The following is a 14,323-nucleotide window of genomic DNA, read 5'->3' as shown; positions in this document are numbered from 1 at the left end:
TTAGGCCCTTTTCCCCTCTTCTTAATTGCTTCAAAAACGTCAAACTAAATTTAAATGAATTATAAATTAGAATGTAGAACCATTGTCACTGGTTAGGTCTCTGAGATATTCTGATTTTGGATTTTATATTCACCTTTACTTTTCAAATAGTCGAGCTGTTCAGTGTTAGACTATTATTGAATCAACACAGGTTTTGGCAACAGAGACTTTACCGGTTCCGCAAGCTGGTATCTTCAAAGAAAGCAAGGGAGAATTGAGAGATGAACCACTATAAAGAGGCTCTCTTAGAAAAGGAAAATGCAGAAAAAATGGTGGCCAACAACGATTATATAGGTGCCAGGGGCAAGTTGATGAAGGCAAAAGATCTATTTCCAGAGCTTGACAACATCAATCAGATGATAACTGTTTGTGATGTACTATGCTGTTCAAGCTCCAAGGTTACAGGGACTGGAGTTGACTATTACTGGGTTCTTCAACTCCCTCCCTCCATCGGCCAATGACTCTGATGTAAAGGCCCAGTATCAGAAGCTTGTCACCCTTTTGCAACCCATCAAAAACAAGTTCACTGGTACTGAATTAGCTTTGGGACTCATAAAGGATGCATTTTCTGTGCTTTCAGATCAAGAGAAGCGTTCTGCATTCAACTCAAAGAGGGAGGCGATCTGGGCAAGTCTTGGTTCTTCAAATTCAGATGAATCATCCAATCATGATATTGCAAGCTATGAAACTGTAGCTACTGCACATAGCCCTTGCAGATATGGAACATCAAGTGAGAATTCATATCGAAGTCGTGAAGATGGTATATCAAAAGAGATGCTTTTGGAGATGACCAGAGATCTGGGATTGACCCTGGTGGATAACTGTAATGTCCACGACCAACAGGAGAGAAACGATTTGCAAGGGGGAAGCTTCTCTGCTCACATAAACGCTGTAAGAAGTGGAGGTAAAGATAGACATGCAAAAAGTATAAATTTTCCTATGGTGTTGCAGTCTTCCAGTTCGCATAGGCATGCTTCATTGCTTTCAAAAGCTTTGGCTCCAGAAGGCCATAACCCAGCTTTTCGAAATTCTGAGAACAGTAGAAAGGCTAATTCATTTGAAGTGAGCCAGATTTTGGCTGTGCACTATCGAGCCAATGTGCCTTATCGATATGCTCAGATTAATCTGAAGTTGGAGTTTGAACTGATTGTCACATGGTTGAAACCTGTTCCTGTTACAGAAGATGAATGGAGATGGTATGAGGCAGGCTTGCCAGTTGCTTGTGGGACCTTTCATTTGGATCCAGAGTCAAGTGAAAAGCAGGTGCATGAGCCAATGCTGTTTTCCCACATATGCTCTTGGGATCATGGTGTTATAGAGGAACAGTTCGAGATTTATCCTAAGGGAGGCGAGGTCTTGGCAGTGTACAAGAATTGGGACCTATACGAATGGTCTCTCAACCCTGAAAATTTTCAAACATGCAGATTCAAAGTATGTTGGTGCACTCGGTGCAATCCTTGTGAAGATTGAGGGATTCAAAAGTGTCTTCCAAAGAAGCACAGACAAAGGAAAACCAATCTCTTTTCACATTCCCCCAAATAATTTATACATGTTTTCCCACAAAGTTCCAGCATTTAGGTTTATGGGTGGGGAGATGGATGGAATTGTAGATGGTACGTTTGAGCTGGACCCAATGGCATTGCCTGATGATCTGGTCAACCCTGAATGCCCAAACGACATGAATTCTAGCAATTGGTTGGCCATTCTTCCCCATGCCAATTTCTCTGCTCCTTTGATAGGACCCTATCCAGAGAATCAATCCTTGAAGCCCAGTTGGTCTGAACAAGATTTTACCAGAGGTCAGATATGGGCTGTGTACAGTGGTACAGATTTCACGCCTCGGCAATATGCCCGAATTAATGATGTTGTTTTAGTGAACCAAGTATGTGTGACATTCTTGGAACCTCAACCTGTTCTTGATCACGAAATCCAGTGGCACAGAGAAAACTTGCCCATTGTTTCTGGAATATTTAAAGTTGGTAGAACTACTCTTAACCTAGAGATGTCATGGTTCTCCCATTCAGTTAAGTGCCAACGAAGCATGACCAAGCCATTCTACAAGATCTATCCAATGAAAGGTGAGATTTGGGCCATGTACAAGAATTGGAACAACAAGTGGAAGCAGTCTGATTACAAAAGCTATCAATGTTGGATTGTCGAAATCCTTTCAGATTTCACTGAGGAAAAGTGCATGAGAATAGTCAGGTTGGTGGAGGTCAAAGGTTGTATGACTTTCTTTCAGAGGCAACGATATGATGACTTTGAGTTGACTCGCACAGTTTCACAGGCAGATATGCTTGCTTTCTCTCATCGAATTCCAGCTTTCAGGGTGCCTGGGGTCAGAAAATACAGCATCCCAGAAGCCTCATGGCATTTAGAACCTGATGCATTACCTCCCAAACTTAGCAACATGTGTTCCTAATACCCTCTTGGCACCATAAAAAAATATTTAAATCAAAGTTCTAATTCGAAGCAGGGGGCTTTTGTATAAAACTGCCTTTGCAATTTAAAGTTCATGTAAATTTGAGACATCCTTTGCATTCTGCAAGACAATTAAACAATAGGTCAGTGGATGAGGATGGGTCTAAGGCACTATTTTTTTTTTTTTTTTTGAAAAATGGTAATTATCAATTTAGCAAGCTGACCTCTTTAATTGGGTGAATAGGATTTAAAGAAAAGAGTGCCTCCAATTTGATTAACAAAGGCCAAATTTAACAATATGACAGATGGGGATTTAAACTTTTTTTTTTACGTCATTTTATATCTCGCATAGTGGCATGTACATGTATTATCTTCTTTATATAATTCAGTTAATTGGCCAGTCCAGGCCTCCAGGGACCCCTACCCTACACATCTATATTCAAGCCAATAGGAGGATAAAATGGTTTGTGGCAACAATAGTGCAACAACCGAAGCACTAACTGCAGCTCTGTTTGGGAAGAGTGCAAATGCGGTTCACTTTTACTAGTATTATATTTTGAAAATGACAGCAAATAAAGATTTAAAAACATGTTTACATTCAAAATAAAAGCAAAGTTTGCATTTGTTCTGATCATTTTTATATTTGCACACTTCCCGAACAGAGCCCGCATAAAAATCTCTTGACCTTTGTATTTGAGACAAAAAGTGCACTGCCGTTTATTCACTGATGTATAAGATGGAGACCATCTAATCTTTATATAGTCACCGCTTATAAGATGGTCTCCCCTTTATGCAGTGTGACAGCAGCAGATCCATGTGTACGAATTTCACCAAATTAAACCAACTGTCCAAAATTTCACTATTTCTTATTTTCTTTTTTTCTTGGTAAGGATATTTCAAAAAAAAAAAAAAAAAGACAGAACATAGAACATTTGGGGCGTATGGGGCGCACAAACAATGTTGCTCGTGGAATATTCCCAAGTCCTTGAGATCCTTCGCTTAACTATACCGGTTATTATGCACATCTCCAGAGAGGTATAGATTCTTCATAAACGCAAAGTTTATCTTCACACGCCATTTGAGTTGAAACTAATGAAATATTAGCAGGCATATCAAATGCCAGGACAAAGCCCATTAATAAACACTTTTATGAATGACCATTCAATACAAGATTTGTGAAAAGTACATGGAAGTCATTTTTTGTTTTGAGGAACAAATTAAATTTAAATGCTTTTCCAAGAAAATTTGTCAAAAGTTTTAAGTCATCAGGGATGAACGCTTCATTGCAACTTTCAAAGGTAAATCCTAATAAGAAACGCTCTTCTTTCTTCATCCTGTTCTCAAGATCCTCAATTTTCTTCATACAAAGAAAAAACCATCAAAACAAAGTATGTACTTCATCCCCAAAACCTGCTGATGAAGCCCTTCCTGTCTTTCTTCATCCTGCTTTCGAGGGATGGGAATTCAATTGAATTGAAGGCAATGTCCAAAACAATGGGATTGCGAGGAATAGCTTGAAATGCAGGAGGGAAGACATCAATGCGGGGAACTCCTTTGACGTTAGGATCATTGACAGCAGACTCGTAAGCATCAAGGTTCTCAAGGAGGAATTTCTCACTCTGAAAAGAAGGAAAAATAAGCAGATCATATATCAATTTTGTAAGAGAAACAAACACCATGATACAACTCCCAATTGGCAATTGCCCTAAATATTGACTTGCAGCAGGCTGTTTTTTGGCAAATAGCCAATAGCCAATAGATAAATTGCACTTCTTTTAAAAAAGCCTCCCAGTAAACCGTGGTGCTTGCTTCATTTAGCACATTTAATAATACCAAAAAGCATGCTGGCTCATTGAAATAGCATTCCCCAACCATCCAATCCATGTCATGATCTTATTGGTAGGAATGCCCTGAACTTCCAATTAGTAATTGCTCACTGATTGCCACACTAAGACATCATTCTGATGGTCCAGAAGATGCCTAATAATCAAATATTAGGATCATCATCCTGATCAGTTTTAATTGGGGAATGCTAGTGCAATATCTAGCTTGTTCACATTTTCTTGATCATTGTCTAGTTTGTTCACATAGATGTTATGTATAGAGGTGTATATCGGGCCGTGCCGCGGCCTGACACGATTGTATGGGCCGATGGGCCATCCCGGGCATGACCCATATATATATTTTATATATTTATATATAATACATATAATATATAATATAAATTATAATTATATAATAATATATAGTATATAATATATTAATAAAATAAACATTTTTTTGAATTTTATTATACTATTTTATTTAATAATTATATATATAAGCAATTGTATACATCAAAATTCATATAAAATTAAAACTTTAAGTTTTTTCAATTTTTTTAAATAAATAACTTTGGCCCGGCATGGGCCTTTGCGGGCTTGGGCCATGGGCCATGTCAGGCCGATCCCCCAAAATATCCCAGGGGAGGGAGGCACAACCCTTTTTAAAACCTCTAGTTATGTATACATCAAATCCCACACAATGAAAATTGCATGATAAAAAAAGTGCAAATCTATGTGGTCTGGCAAAGAGTTCCTCAAGGCAGTAACATGGCCATCCAAATCCACTAGCCTGGCCAGGGGTGTAGATAGCAGCTTATTTGCCTGGGTGGCCACCTTTACAGCCTTTTTTATGAACAGTTAAGGTAGGGGTGTACAACCGGTTGGTTCAGTTCGGTTAGAACCGAAGACCTAACCGACTATTCGGTTTTACCATCTCTCCCAACCGAACTGAACTGAACTGGACTACAATTTAGAACCGAACCAACCCTAACCAAATTCAGTTTGGTTCGGGTACGGTTTTTGGTTCGGTTTTAAAATAATTAATGAACAATTAGCTACTAATCTTTAATCCAGGTTTTAATGAACAATTAATACAACTACAATCATTTAATGAACAATTGAATGACTAATTATTAAAGCAACTACACTCATTCTTCACAAACAATTAATGAATAATTAATAATTAGTCAAGATTTTAATACTCTAGTTGTTTAGAGTCTCTAGGCTATTTAATTAACTATTACTAATTAAAAGTTGGAATAGGCCCAACCACCCAAAGCACAATGGGGAATTATGAATTTACCATTATTGCCCATTGGAAAAGATAATAATTATTAATTAATGAGTATAAAGTATTGAATAGAATATTATATATTTAATATACTTAATTTAATACAACCACTAATCGGTTTTCGGTTCGGTTCGGTTCGGTTGAAAATGTCAATCAAATCGAACCAAAACCGAAAACCGTTTTTTTTTTAGAAAATAAAAACTGAACCGACCGATACCCGAATTAAACGAACCGAATTAGCTTATTCGGTTTGGTTTGGTTTGATTTTCGGTTTATCAACTGAATTTGAATACCCCTAAGTTAAGGTATTGTATTACTACAAATAGATAATTATAGCATGGGCCTCAAATACACCCAAGAAATGAATCAGCCTATACATATACACCAGAACACAGCTAAAGGGAAAGGATCCCAAATAATTATCCCCTTTTGCTTAACACCTCTTAACTGCCAGCTTTGCAAAAATGAGAAATGAATAAGGAGAAGCACCCCACCCAACCAAAAGTTTCCAGAACAGTATTCCACTGATTAACTGCAAACGAGCAGTGTAGAAATAAATGGCCCGCTGTCTCCCTGTTCCCTGAACAAGGAACAGTCCACATTGGCAGGAAAGTCCCCTTCAATCATAACTGTTCAGCTGTCTGTATAAAGATTTTACAGAGAACAGAACACTACTTTTCCACCTCCATCTCCTTTGATCAGGATTCCCTGTTTGAGAGCAAATGACTTGAATTCTTTGAAGCATTTCAACCAATTGGTTCATCTCCTGTTTGTTTAAGTTCCTCCTGAGCTTGGGTTCCAGCTCACCTGCCCATTGGCCATCACATAACAGTCTTTCACCAGTACAGCCCTATTTTGAGCTGCCATAAATAGAGACGGGAACATTTTCCTCAATGGATGCAGCCCACACTAGCTATCAGTCCAAAATCATACTGTGTTACCATCCCCAAGTTTATACTTAATACCCTGATAGTAGTCAGCATATACAGTTTCTGTCCCTCTCCATATAGATGTTGCACAGGATACTCTTCCATGCTCCCAACTAGGGATGATCATGGGCTGGGCCCAAGCCGGGCTTAGCACCTATGATAAGGGTTATAGCCCAGGCCTCGACCTGGGTCTGTATGGACCTGGGCTAGGTATTGGGCCTATGGGAATCAAGAAATGAAAATTTAATTATTTATATTTTTTTTGAAAGGTAAGGTAAAATTGTATTAATAAAAATTTAATTATTTATAAAAATTTAAATTATATGATGTATTACTTGGGCCCAAACTAAGCCAAACTTGGCTTGGGGAGTGAGCTTCATCCTAATTCCTAGGCTTGGATTGCCTATCTATAGATAAAGGCAAGGCTTTCATTCTACTTCCTAAGTCCTAACCAATGTAGGACTTGGGACAACACTCAATAGTGTTAAACTCATGTGTCAACTGAATAGTGTTACACTACCAACTCCTTTATAGCCTCTTTGGTGAAGAGTCTCTCCCTAAAGTGGTCAAAGGTTCAAAACTCAATATGATATGCTCGATACAACCCAATATGTGACAAAATTTTGAACCTCGGTTCCAAGTCCCACATTGCTAGGAATTAGAATGAAGGACTTGCCCTCATCTCTATAAGACATTGCCAAGAATGATCACCCCTACTCCCAACACAACTCTCTAATACCAAATTTGGTTTTGATTATTCTCCTCACTGAACCTCCAGTACCACTTGCAAAGTAGGGTTATGCTAAATTTCTTCAAACTACTAATTCCCAACCCCCCTACACTTATGGGCCTACAAACTTTGTCCCAAATTCCCAATTCACTAAACTGTTTCTATCTTCTGATATTTGTATATGTCAAACCTTTTCATGCTGTTATTCCCCCTTTTACCTGCCTTGATGGGGTTTATGACTTGTGCTTAGGGGGGTGATCATGGGTCGGGCCAGGCCCAGGCTGAACTTTGCACCTGTGATAAAGATTATATCCTGGGCTTGGACCTGATCCAGGTTCCAGGCCTATGTATTCCATGCATAAAATATTATATATATAATATAATATAAAAATAAAAATATTTTATATTATATGTCATATAATATGCATAAAAGTTTGTTTTATACATAATATAATATAAAAGTATTATATAATATGAACTATAGGTGTCATATTATAATGCTTCTTTGGTAAAAACATGTATACATATGTATAAATTATTTATAAATTACATATATAAATATATGCGGGCTGGGCCTGAAGTATTAGGCCCAAGCCCAACCCTGAATTTACAGGCCGGGCCTGAACACAAAACCTAGGCCCAGGCCCAGAATTTCTGGGCCAGGTTGGACCGAACTTTGTGGGCTGGCTGAAAATGATCAACCCTAGTTGTGCTACTCTCATTCATTATAAATACATCTCTTTGACCTTGTTTTTTGTTTTCAAACCCCAAACTTGTGGTGTAGGGGCAGATACCGTAAATTTATACAAGATAGAATGTTGTCTTCTTGAATGAATCTAATAATGTGCCCAGAAGCCCAGACTCCATCAAACAAAAAAAAAAAAAAAACCTTAACCAAGGCAAAAACAAGGTAATCCCATTTTGTCTTCTTGAATGAGTCTAATAATGCACTCTGGAAGGCTAGTCGTGGAACCGAAGAATATGATTTCTTGTTTATTACAACCCAGTTTCAAAGAGAATTGGTAACTTTATGACCTTCGTGAATCGTACGCCTCAGTTCAATCTGAATAGATGCTCTCGGTTCATCAATATTTGAAGCCCAATACTAAAGGGCCAAGGGGGTAGTGGATGTGGAATTCCTTTCAACAATATCCAATAAGATCCTAGAATTGGTGAAAACATGGGCTTCAGTGAACAATCCCAAAGCTTTTATTAGAGAAAAAGCTTCCACCACCAATTATTGGTCAAACCATAGTAATTTGCCTCTACCGCAATAACCCCCCATCCACCATGACTGGGATTTGAGGATCAATACAAAATCAGCCTTGTTTTCACATATTTAATCCTTCTTATGTTGATACAAGATATTTCATAAATAATTATTCACTCCCGCTCATCTTCTTCCAAAAAGTAATCTGGATGTGAAAGTTGCTGCAACCAACTGATTATTCTTTGTATTACCAGCTGAGAGAAACAATAGATAGCTTCCCATTTACAATTGTTTCGTTCTTTCCAACTTCTCCCAATGGCAATAAGGTATGTGAAGAGTTGCTCTCAAGTCCTCTTATGCCTTTCATTTTCCACATCTGTTTGAATCAATCCTTCAGAAGACGTGCGAATCTCACTATTAACTAGATCTTGTTGCTCCAACTTTTCATGCATTCTAAATATTCCTTTCCCTAGCATGACCACCTAAGAAGAAAAAACACCAAGCACCCATTTATTTATTGGCTCTGGGGCATCAACCTCAATGTCAAACATTTTCACTCTCAACCTGTGAGTCCTCTTCATCCGCTACTTTTATGCTACTATTAAACTCCTGTCCAGATGAACCAGTTAGCTGCTCTTGCCCCTCTGATCCTTAAGAAATTGGTTTTTCCCTGTATCCCTGGAAGAATCCCCTCTACTTTTGAAGCCTCTTCACCTAGAATAAACTTGCAAATTTTCATGTTTGACCTAAACCCTGACCTTGGGAACAACAAGAAATGTCTTTCCCAATGGAAGATCACACCTTTCTAGAAGTTGATGTGTTCAGTTCTCCAACAATTACCCATGTAAAAGAATTTCGAGGAATGCAATATTGATAAACAAGTCAGATACCTAAACTGAAGTGAACATTTAATAAATCTCTATCTATTTCTGTGTCCCATCTCCAAAAGAATAGAATACATTTGGCTAGAAACAAAGTTCTCTCCTCTCATTGGAAGTAAAGAAAAAAAAAGACAAGGAAAAAAGCCCTACTTCCATGTACCTCTCCATCCTTCTCCAATCATGCTACTATTGATTTGTACCTCTCCATCCTTGATTTGTACAGCTTCAATCCCCTTTTATATCAGTTGCCCTCTTACCTCTCAGTATTGATCCTATCCACCATAATCACCTGTTCAATATTCACAACTGCACCATACTCATCACCACTCTGAAGAACACTTCCACCCTCATCTGCCCCTCTATCTCTCATTTCTTCATTCGAGATTACCAATTGCAGAAGTGTCTCTCATCCCCTGGCTGTAATGTTAATGTCCCCATTTTCTTTTTCTTTCAGTAGTAAAGTACAGAATGAGAATTGGTAAGAACCCCATTTTCTTACCTTCGTTCAAAAATACTGGGACACAGGACCAGTTATTAATACAATCATACTTTACCTTCTTTTTTTTTAAAAAAAAAAACATTTTCTTAAGCTTGATAGGCTCTTTGATAACTGATCTCACCACATCATTTTGGATATGACAAAATTTTAACTACCTCTGTACCATCTAAACTAAAAAATGTGAAGCTTTTAAAGAATATTGAGATCTCACCAGAGCACCTGGCTGATTTTCGTTCTCCCTTAAGCCTCTCCTTAACCAAGACTGATCAACCTGACAACCACTTTCAGCCCCATATTTAACTGCACAAAAGTAACCCCCTTGGCCCTCACTCCCAAAAGCTTCTTAACCAAGACTGGGGGATAAAACTTCTCACCATCCTCAACCCAGAGTCATTCATGTCTGCCGTCATCCTGCTTGCCAATCCTCTTCTCCAAACCCAGACTTTCAATCTGAACCCCAGCAACACTAAAACAACCCTTTTTCCTACCTTGTGAAGAAGCTATACTCGTATTGCCATCGCTTAGGGGGATAGCTAGATGTTCTGAGCTCTTTTAAGACCCCTGAAGTCAAACTCAACTCAACAAAGCTTTGTTCCAAATTCCAACAATAAGGAGTCAGCTACACAAAGCTTGCTCCGCCATTTCGTTCTGTTCGGTGTCATATCTATTGTTAAACTATCAGCCTTCAAATAATTTCCCATTACTTCAACCAATGTCCTTTTTTGCCTACTCTTGGCTCTTCTAGATCAACTTACAATAGGTCAATTCTATGCATGTGATCTAATCATTGTAAATTACTTTCCATCATTTTTATCACCTTTTCAGGAAACTCCTAGATCATATTTTCTAGTTTTCTCATTATCTATTTGCACCTCTGCTACGTTTTTTTTGGTTATATTGTTTCTTTTCTGCTCAATACACCTTACCATAACTTTGTTGGCCTGGTAGCTGGTATATATATATATATATATATTGATCAGCAACAGAGAAAAGATTTGTTCTATAAAATTTTCATTTTAGCAAAAGTGGGGGTATTCTCCTATCACATAAGATTTAGGACTCCAAAAGCACCCCTCCAAGGTAATGAAGGAGTTCACGCATAAGTATCTCTTGGTCTCCTATCTTAATTTTACCCCAAGTCTCACTCCTTTTTTTGATGAATACTATCACTCGTATTATTGTTGGATTTGCTTTGTATGTGTTCTGTCAAAATTAAACTACCATCTACAATACCAAAATATTTGTACAAGGATGCTTTAATGTGTTGGATACTTCAAAATATTACTGTAAATTCTGTACCAACACCATGTCCATTGGTGTCCTTGCCATATCTGTGGGTAACACAGGCTACCATCATACTTTTCAAGGCGCCAAGGTGAGGCTAGGCGACGGGGGCGCCTTGTCGCCTAGTCACCTAGGCGATGGATTTTTTTAAGTAAAACCCTAGATCCTAGGGTAGTTCCCTAGGTTCCATAACCATCTTTCCTTAATAATTATTCATAACTTTCATAAGAAAAGTATAAATTTCATGTTTAAGTCTAGAAAATCAACATTTTATGAGAAGAAAAAGAACAAAGTAAAGAAAATTCAAAAAATATAGGGGCTGAACCCCTACTTTTGTTATAGGAAAGAAGAAAAGAAAAGGTGGAAGAAGAAGAAGAAGAAGAAGAAGAAGAAGAAGACGTGGAAGAAGAAAATGTGTTTGATTAGACAAAATTTTGAGTTCCTCCCTTGCTTATAGGTTCAGGTTTTGAAATTTTTGAGGGTTCAATCAAGGATCAAAATTTCGATATGATATGCCCCGTATTGGGTGTATTGTATTGTATCTTTGGGGTCCCAATACCTGTTTACAGGTGTTTTCGGAGACCCATTTTTTTAAATAATATATGTATATATTTAAAAATGAAATTGAAAACCAAAGAAATAAAAAAATAGGGGGAGTATCATTATAAGTACCGATACACCTCTGCCAATACACAGAGGTGTATCGATACTGTGAACCATGGGCTCAATACAACAGTTAGCAATGTTTGCATTGATTAAACCCTAACAAAATAAGAAAATAATAAAAGAAATTAGATATAAACACATAAAATGAATATTCTAGTTTAATGTCTATTTTATAATTCCTAAGCGTCGCCTTGACAACTATGGCTACCATATAACTGTATGATACCTTCTTTACAGCTTCAGTCAATGATATTGTAGAAATTCCTTTGGCAAGCTTTTCTGGTGTCTTCTCCTCCTCCATAATCCCTGCTGCATGCTCTATACAGCTGCTTGATCTGCAGTTGTTGTATAACATCTTCAACTCTTGAGCCAATGCCTGTAGAAAGTCAAAAAGGATGTAACGAAAGAATTTTGCAGCATTGTATACATTATCAACTAGAGTTACATATCTTAAAAATAATATGCATAAGCTTATTTTGGTAGGAAATAGAAAATAAATATCATAAACAATGATTACAAAACATATGAGTGTTGAGTAACACTCATTTCAAGAGTATACCAAAAAGTAACAATATCAAGAGTATACCAAAAATTAGATAAAAGATCTATCCACATCTTCAAATTCCAGGTGAGGTTATACCATGATATCAGCACATTTAGCTAAAAATTTAGAATAAGCTTTAAATATGTAGGATGGGAAAGAGCAAAGTCCTATGCTCTTCATAGGGTGGAAAGAATAGGAAAATCAGATCTAAGATGAGATGAAGAAGTAGAAGGGTTTCTATAATTAAGTTCTATACTAGCCAATTTACAAAAGCCATAGTTATAGACTTTACTATTTCAAATAAGATCTCAAAATTAAAGAGAGAGAGAGAGAATAAAATATAAACACAATCCCGTCATCCACTGATACTTTGCCAAAAATGGCCATAACTTTACTGATTTACGTAGGGTTCACAAGATCTTGGTCTTGTTGGATAAGTAACTCAAAATCTTTCCTAAAGACACTATTTATCAAAAAATAAAAAAATAAAAAAAACACCTACCTAAAGACACTAAAATCAAGTAAAATAGACATATTTTCACCCCTGAAAAATAGCTCTAAAGAAAAGTGATATGATTCCAACTTAGGATCCAAGAAAATTTCGTGGGTCCCATTAAACACATCAAGTCAAACTAAATCTTCTAGACACCCTAAATCACATTTTTAAACTGATGATACCCATTGGGAAAACAATAAACCAAAAATATCTATAAATTTAAATGTTAAATAAAATTATAAAATGACCTGAGACCTTGGGAGGGGTAGACTGGATATGGTCCAAAACTTCGGCATTTTTTTACAAAGTGGTTGTTCTTAGAGACAAAAGCAATCTCACACTCGCCAGCCTTGGATTTTACCACTACACCAAGCAATGGCCCCAAATTAAATTAAAAACAACAGCACCAATAACAAAGTGAATATTTTCAAAGTACCAACCCTACCAATGCCACAAGACCATGGATCTCTCAGACAGGACCTCGCCTAGAGATCATTTAGGCCAGTTGGACAGATAAAGGCCTCATGGGCCCCATGAAGAAACACCAACTTTCCTGAGAACTTTGTAAGTTGTAGATTTTATCCCTGTTTCTCTCTTTTCCCTCCTTTCTTTCACAGTCAGCATAAATGAAATCACCATGGATATTGGCACTCTATGATCATATGATCCAACAGGAATTGATCATAAAACAACCAGTAGCACACATCAAGCTATGCAATTGCAATATGCAATCAGAGCCACCACATGTAAGATTCAGATTGACCCATTTTTTCATCTCCTAATATACAGAAAATGCATCTCTATGTGTATATGTTTTCCTTCCTCGTACCTTGGACTTCCTTTAGGGGCAAAGAGTAATTCAAGCAGCATTTGGAACCCTGTCCTGGAAAGAGTTGACAGGAAACTAACTTCTTGGAAAGCTCGTTCTCAAAGGGGGTAAACTGGTTTTGGTTAAAAGTGTGTTAGCTAGCCTGCCAACATACTTTATGTCTCTGTTCCTAATGCCTACTGAGGTAGTGCTGAGAATTTAGAAAAAAAATGAGGGATTTTTTGTGGTCAGGGTGGAAGGATCCCTCAAAATACCACTTGGTTAAATGGGACGAGATTGTAAGCCTATTTCTCAAGGTGGACTTGGGATAAGAAAAGTGAAGCTTTTCAACTTAGCACTATTGGGAAGCTGGTTCTGGAGATTCCCAATTGAGACTCAGGGTTTATGGAGACTGGTAATTGCGGAAAAATATGGGTTGAATGAGAATGGATGGGATGCAGGAGGGTCTCAGCAGTCTTACAGGTGTAGCATCTGGACAGGCATCCAAAAGTTTACCCTTTTTTCACCAGAGGGATTTCTTACAGAGTGGGGAACGGTAGGAGACTGAAAGTCGGACTGGATCCTTGGTGTTGCAACTCCTCCCTGAAAGAGAGGTTTCCTGATCTGTTTGTTGCAGCTGAGGACAATCTGATTTCAGTTGCAGATTGTTTTGCACAGGAAGGTGGCGTTACAATCTAGGCT

The 14,323-nt window shown here is 37.7% G+C and overlaps 1 protein-coding gene and 1 pseudogene across 2 annotated transcripts in view; one reads left to right on the top strand and one right to left on the bottom strand.

Annotated features, from left to right (window-relative positions):
• The first annotated feature begins 251 nt into the window (after nucleotides 1–251).
• Nucleotides 252–2,615, top strand: LOC104591855 (uncharacterized; annotated as a pseudogene).
• Nucleotides 2,616–3,558: 943 nt separating this feature from the next.
• The window catches only part of LOC104591856 (signal recognition particle-related / SRP-like protein), a 31,556-nt gene continuing 20,791 nt past the window's right edge, over nucleotides 3,559–14,323 (bottom strand). For both annotated transcript variants that reach the window (XM_010250921.2, XM_010250920.3), the window contains exons 13-14: nucleotides 12,000–12,149; nucleotides 3,559–4,079 (exon numbers count right to left, since the gene is read on the bottom strand). In XM_010250921.2, the coding sequence (XP_010249223.1) occupies nucleotides 3,858–4,079; nucleotides 12,000–12,149 (372 nt within the window). In that variant the 3' untranslated portion in view covers nucleotides 3,559–3,857. The remainder of the gene's footprint in view (nucleotides 4,080–11,999; nucleotides 12,150–14,323) is intronic.

This window comes from Nelumbo nucifera, chromosome 4 (genome assembly GCF_055504915.1).
Source record: "Nelumbo nucifera cultivar China Antique chromosome 4, China Antique-T2T, whole genome shotgun sequence".
Lineage (NCBI taxonomy): Eukaryota > Viridiplantae > Streptophyta > Magnoliopsida > Proteales > Nelumbonaceae > Nelumbo > Nelumbo nucifera.
Note: the sequence above shows the minus strand (reverse complement) of the source record. Positions and strands in the feature narration are given on the sequence as shown.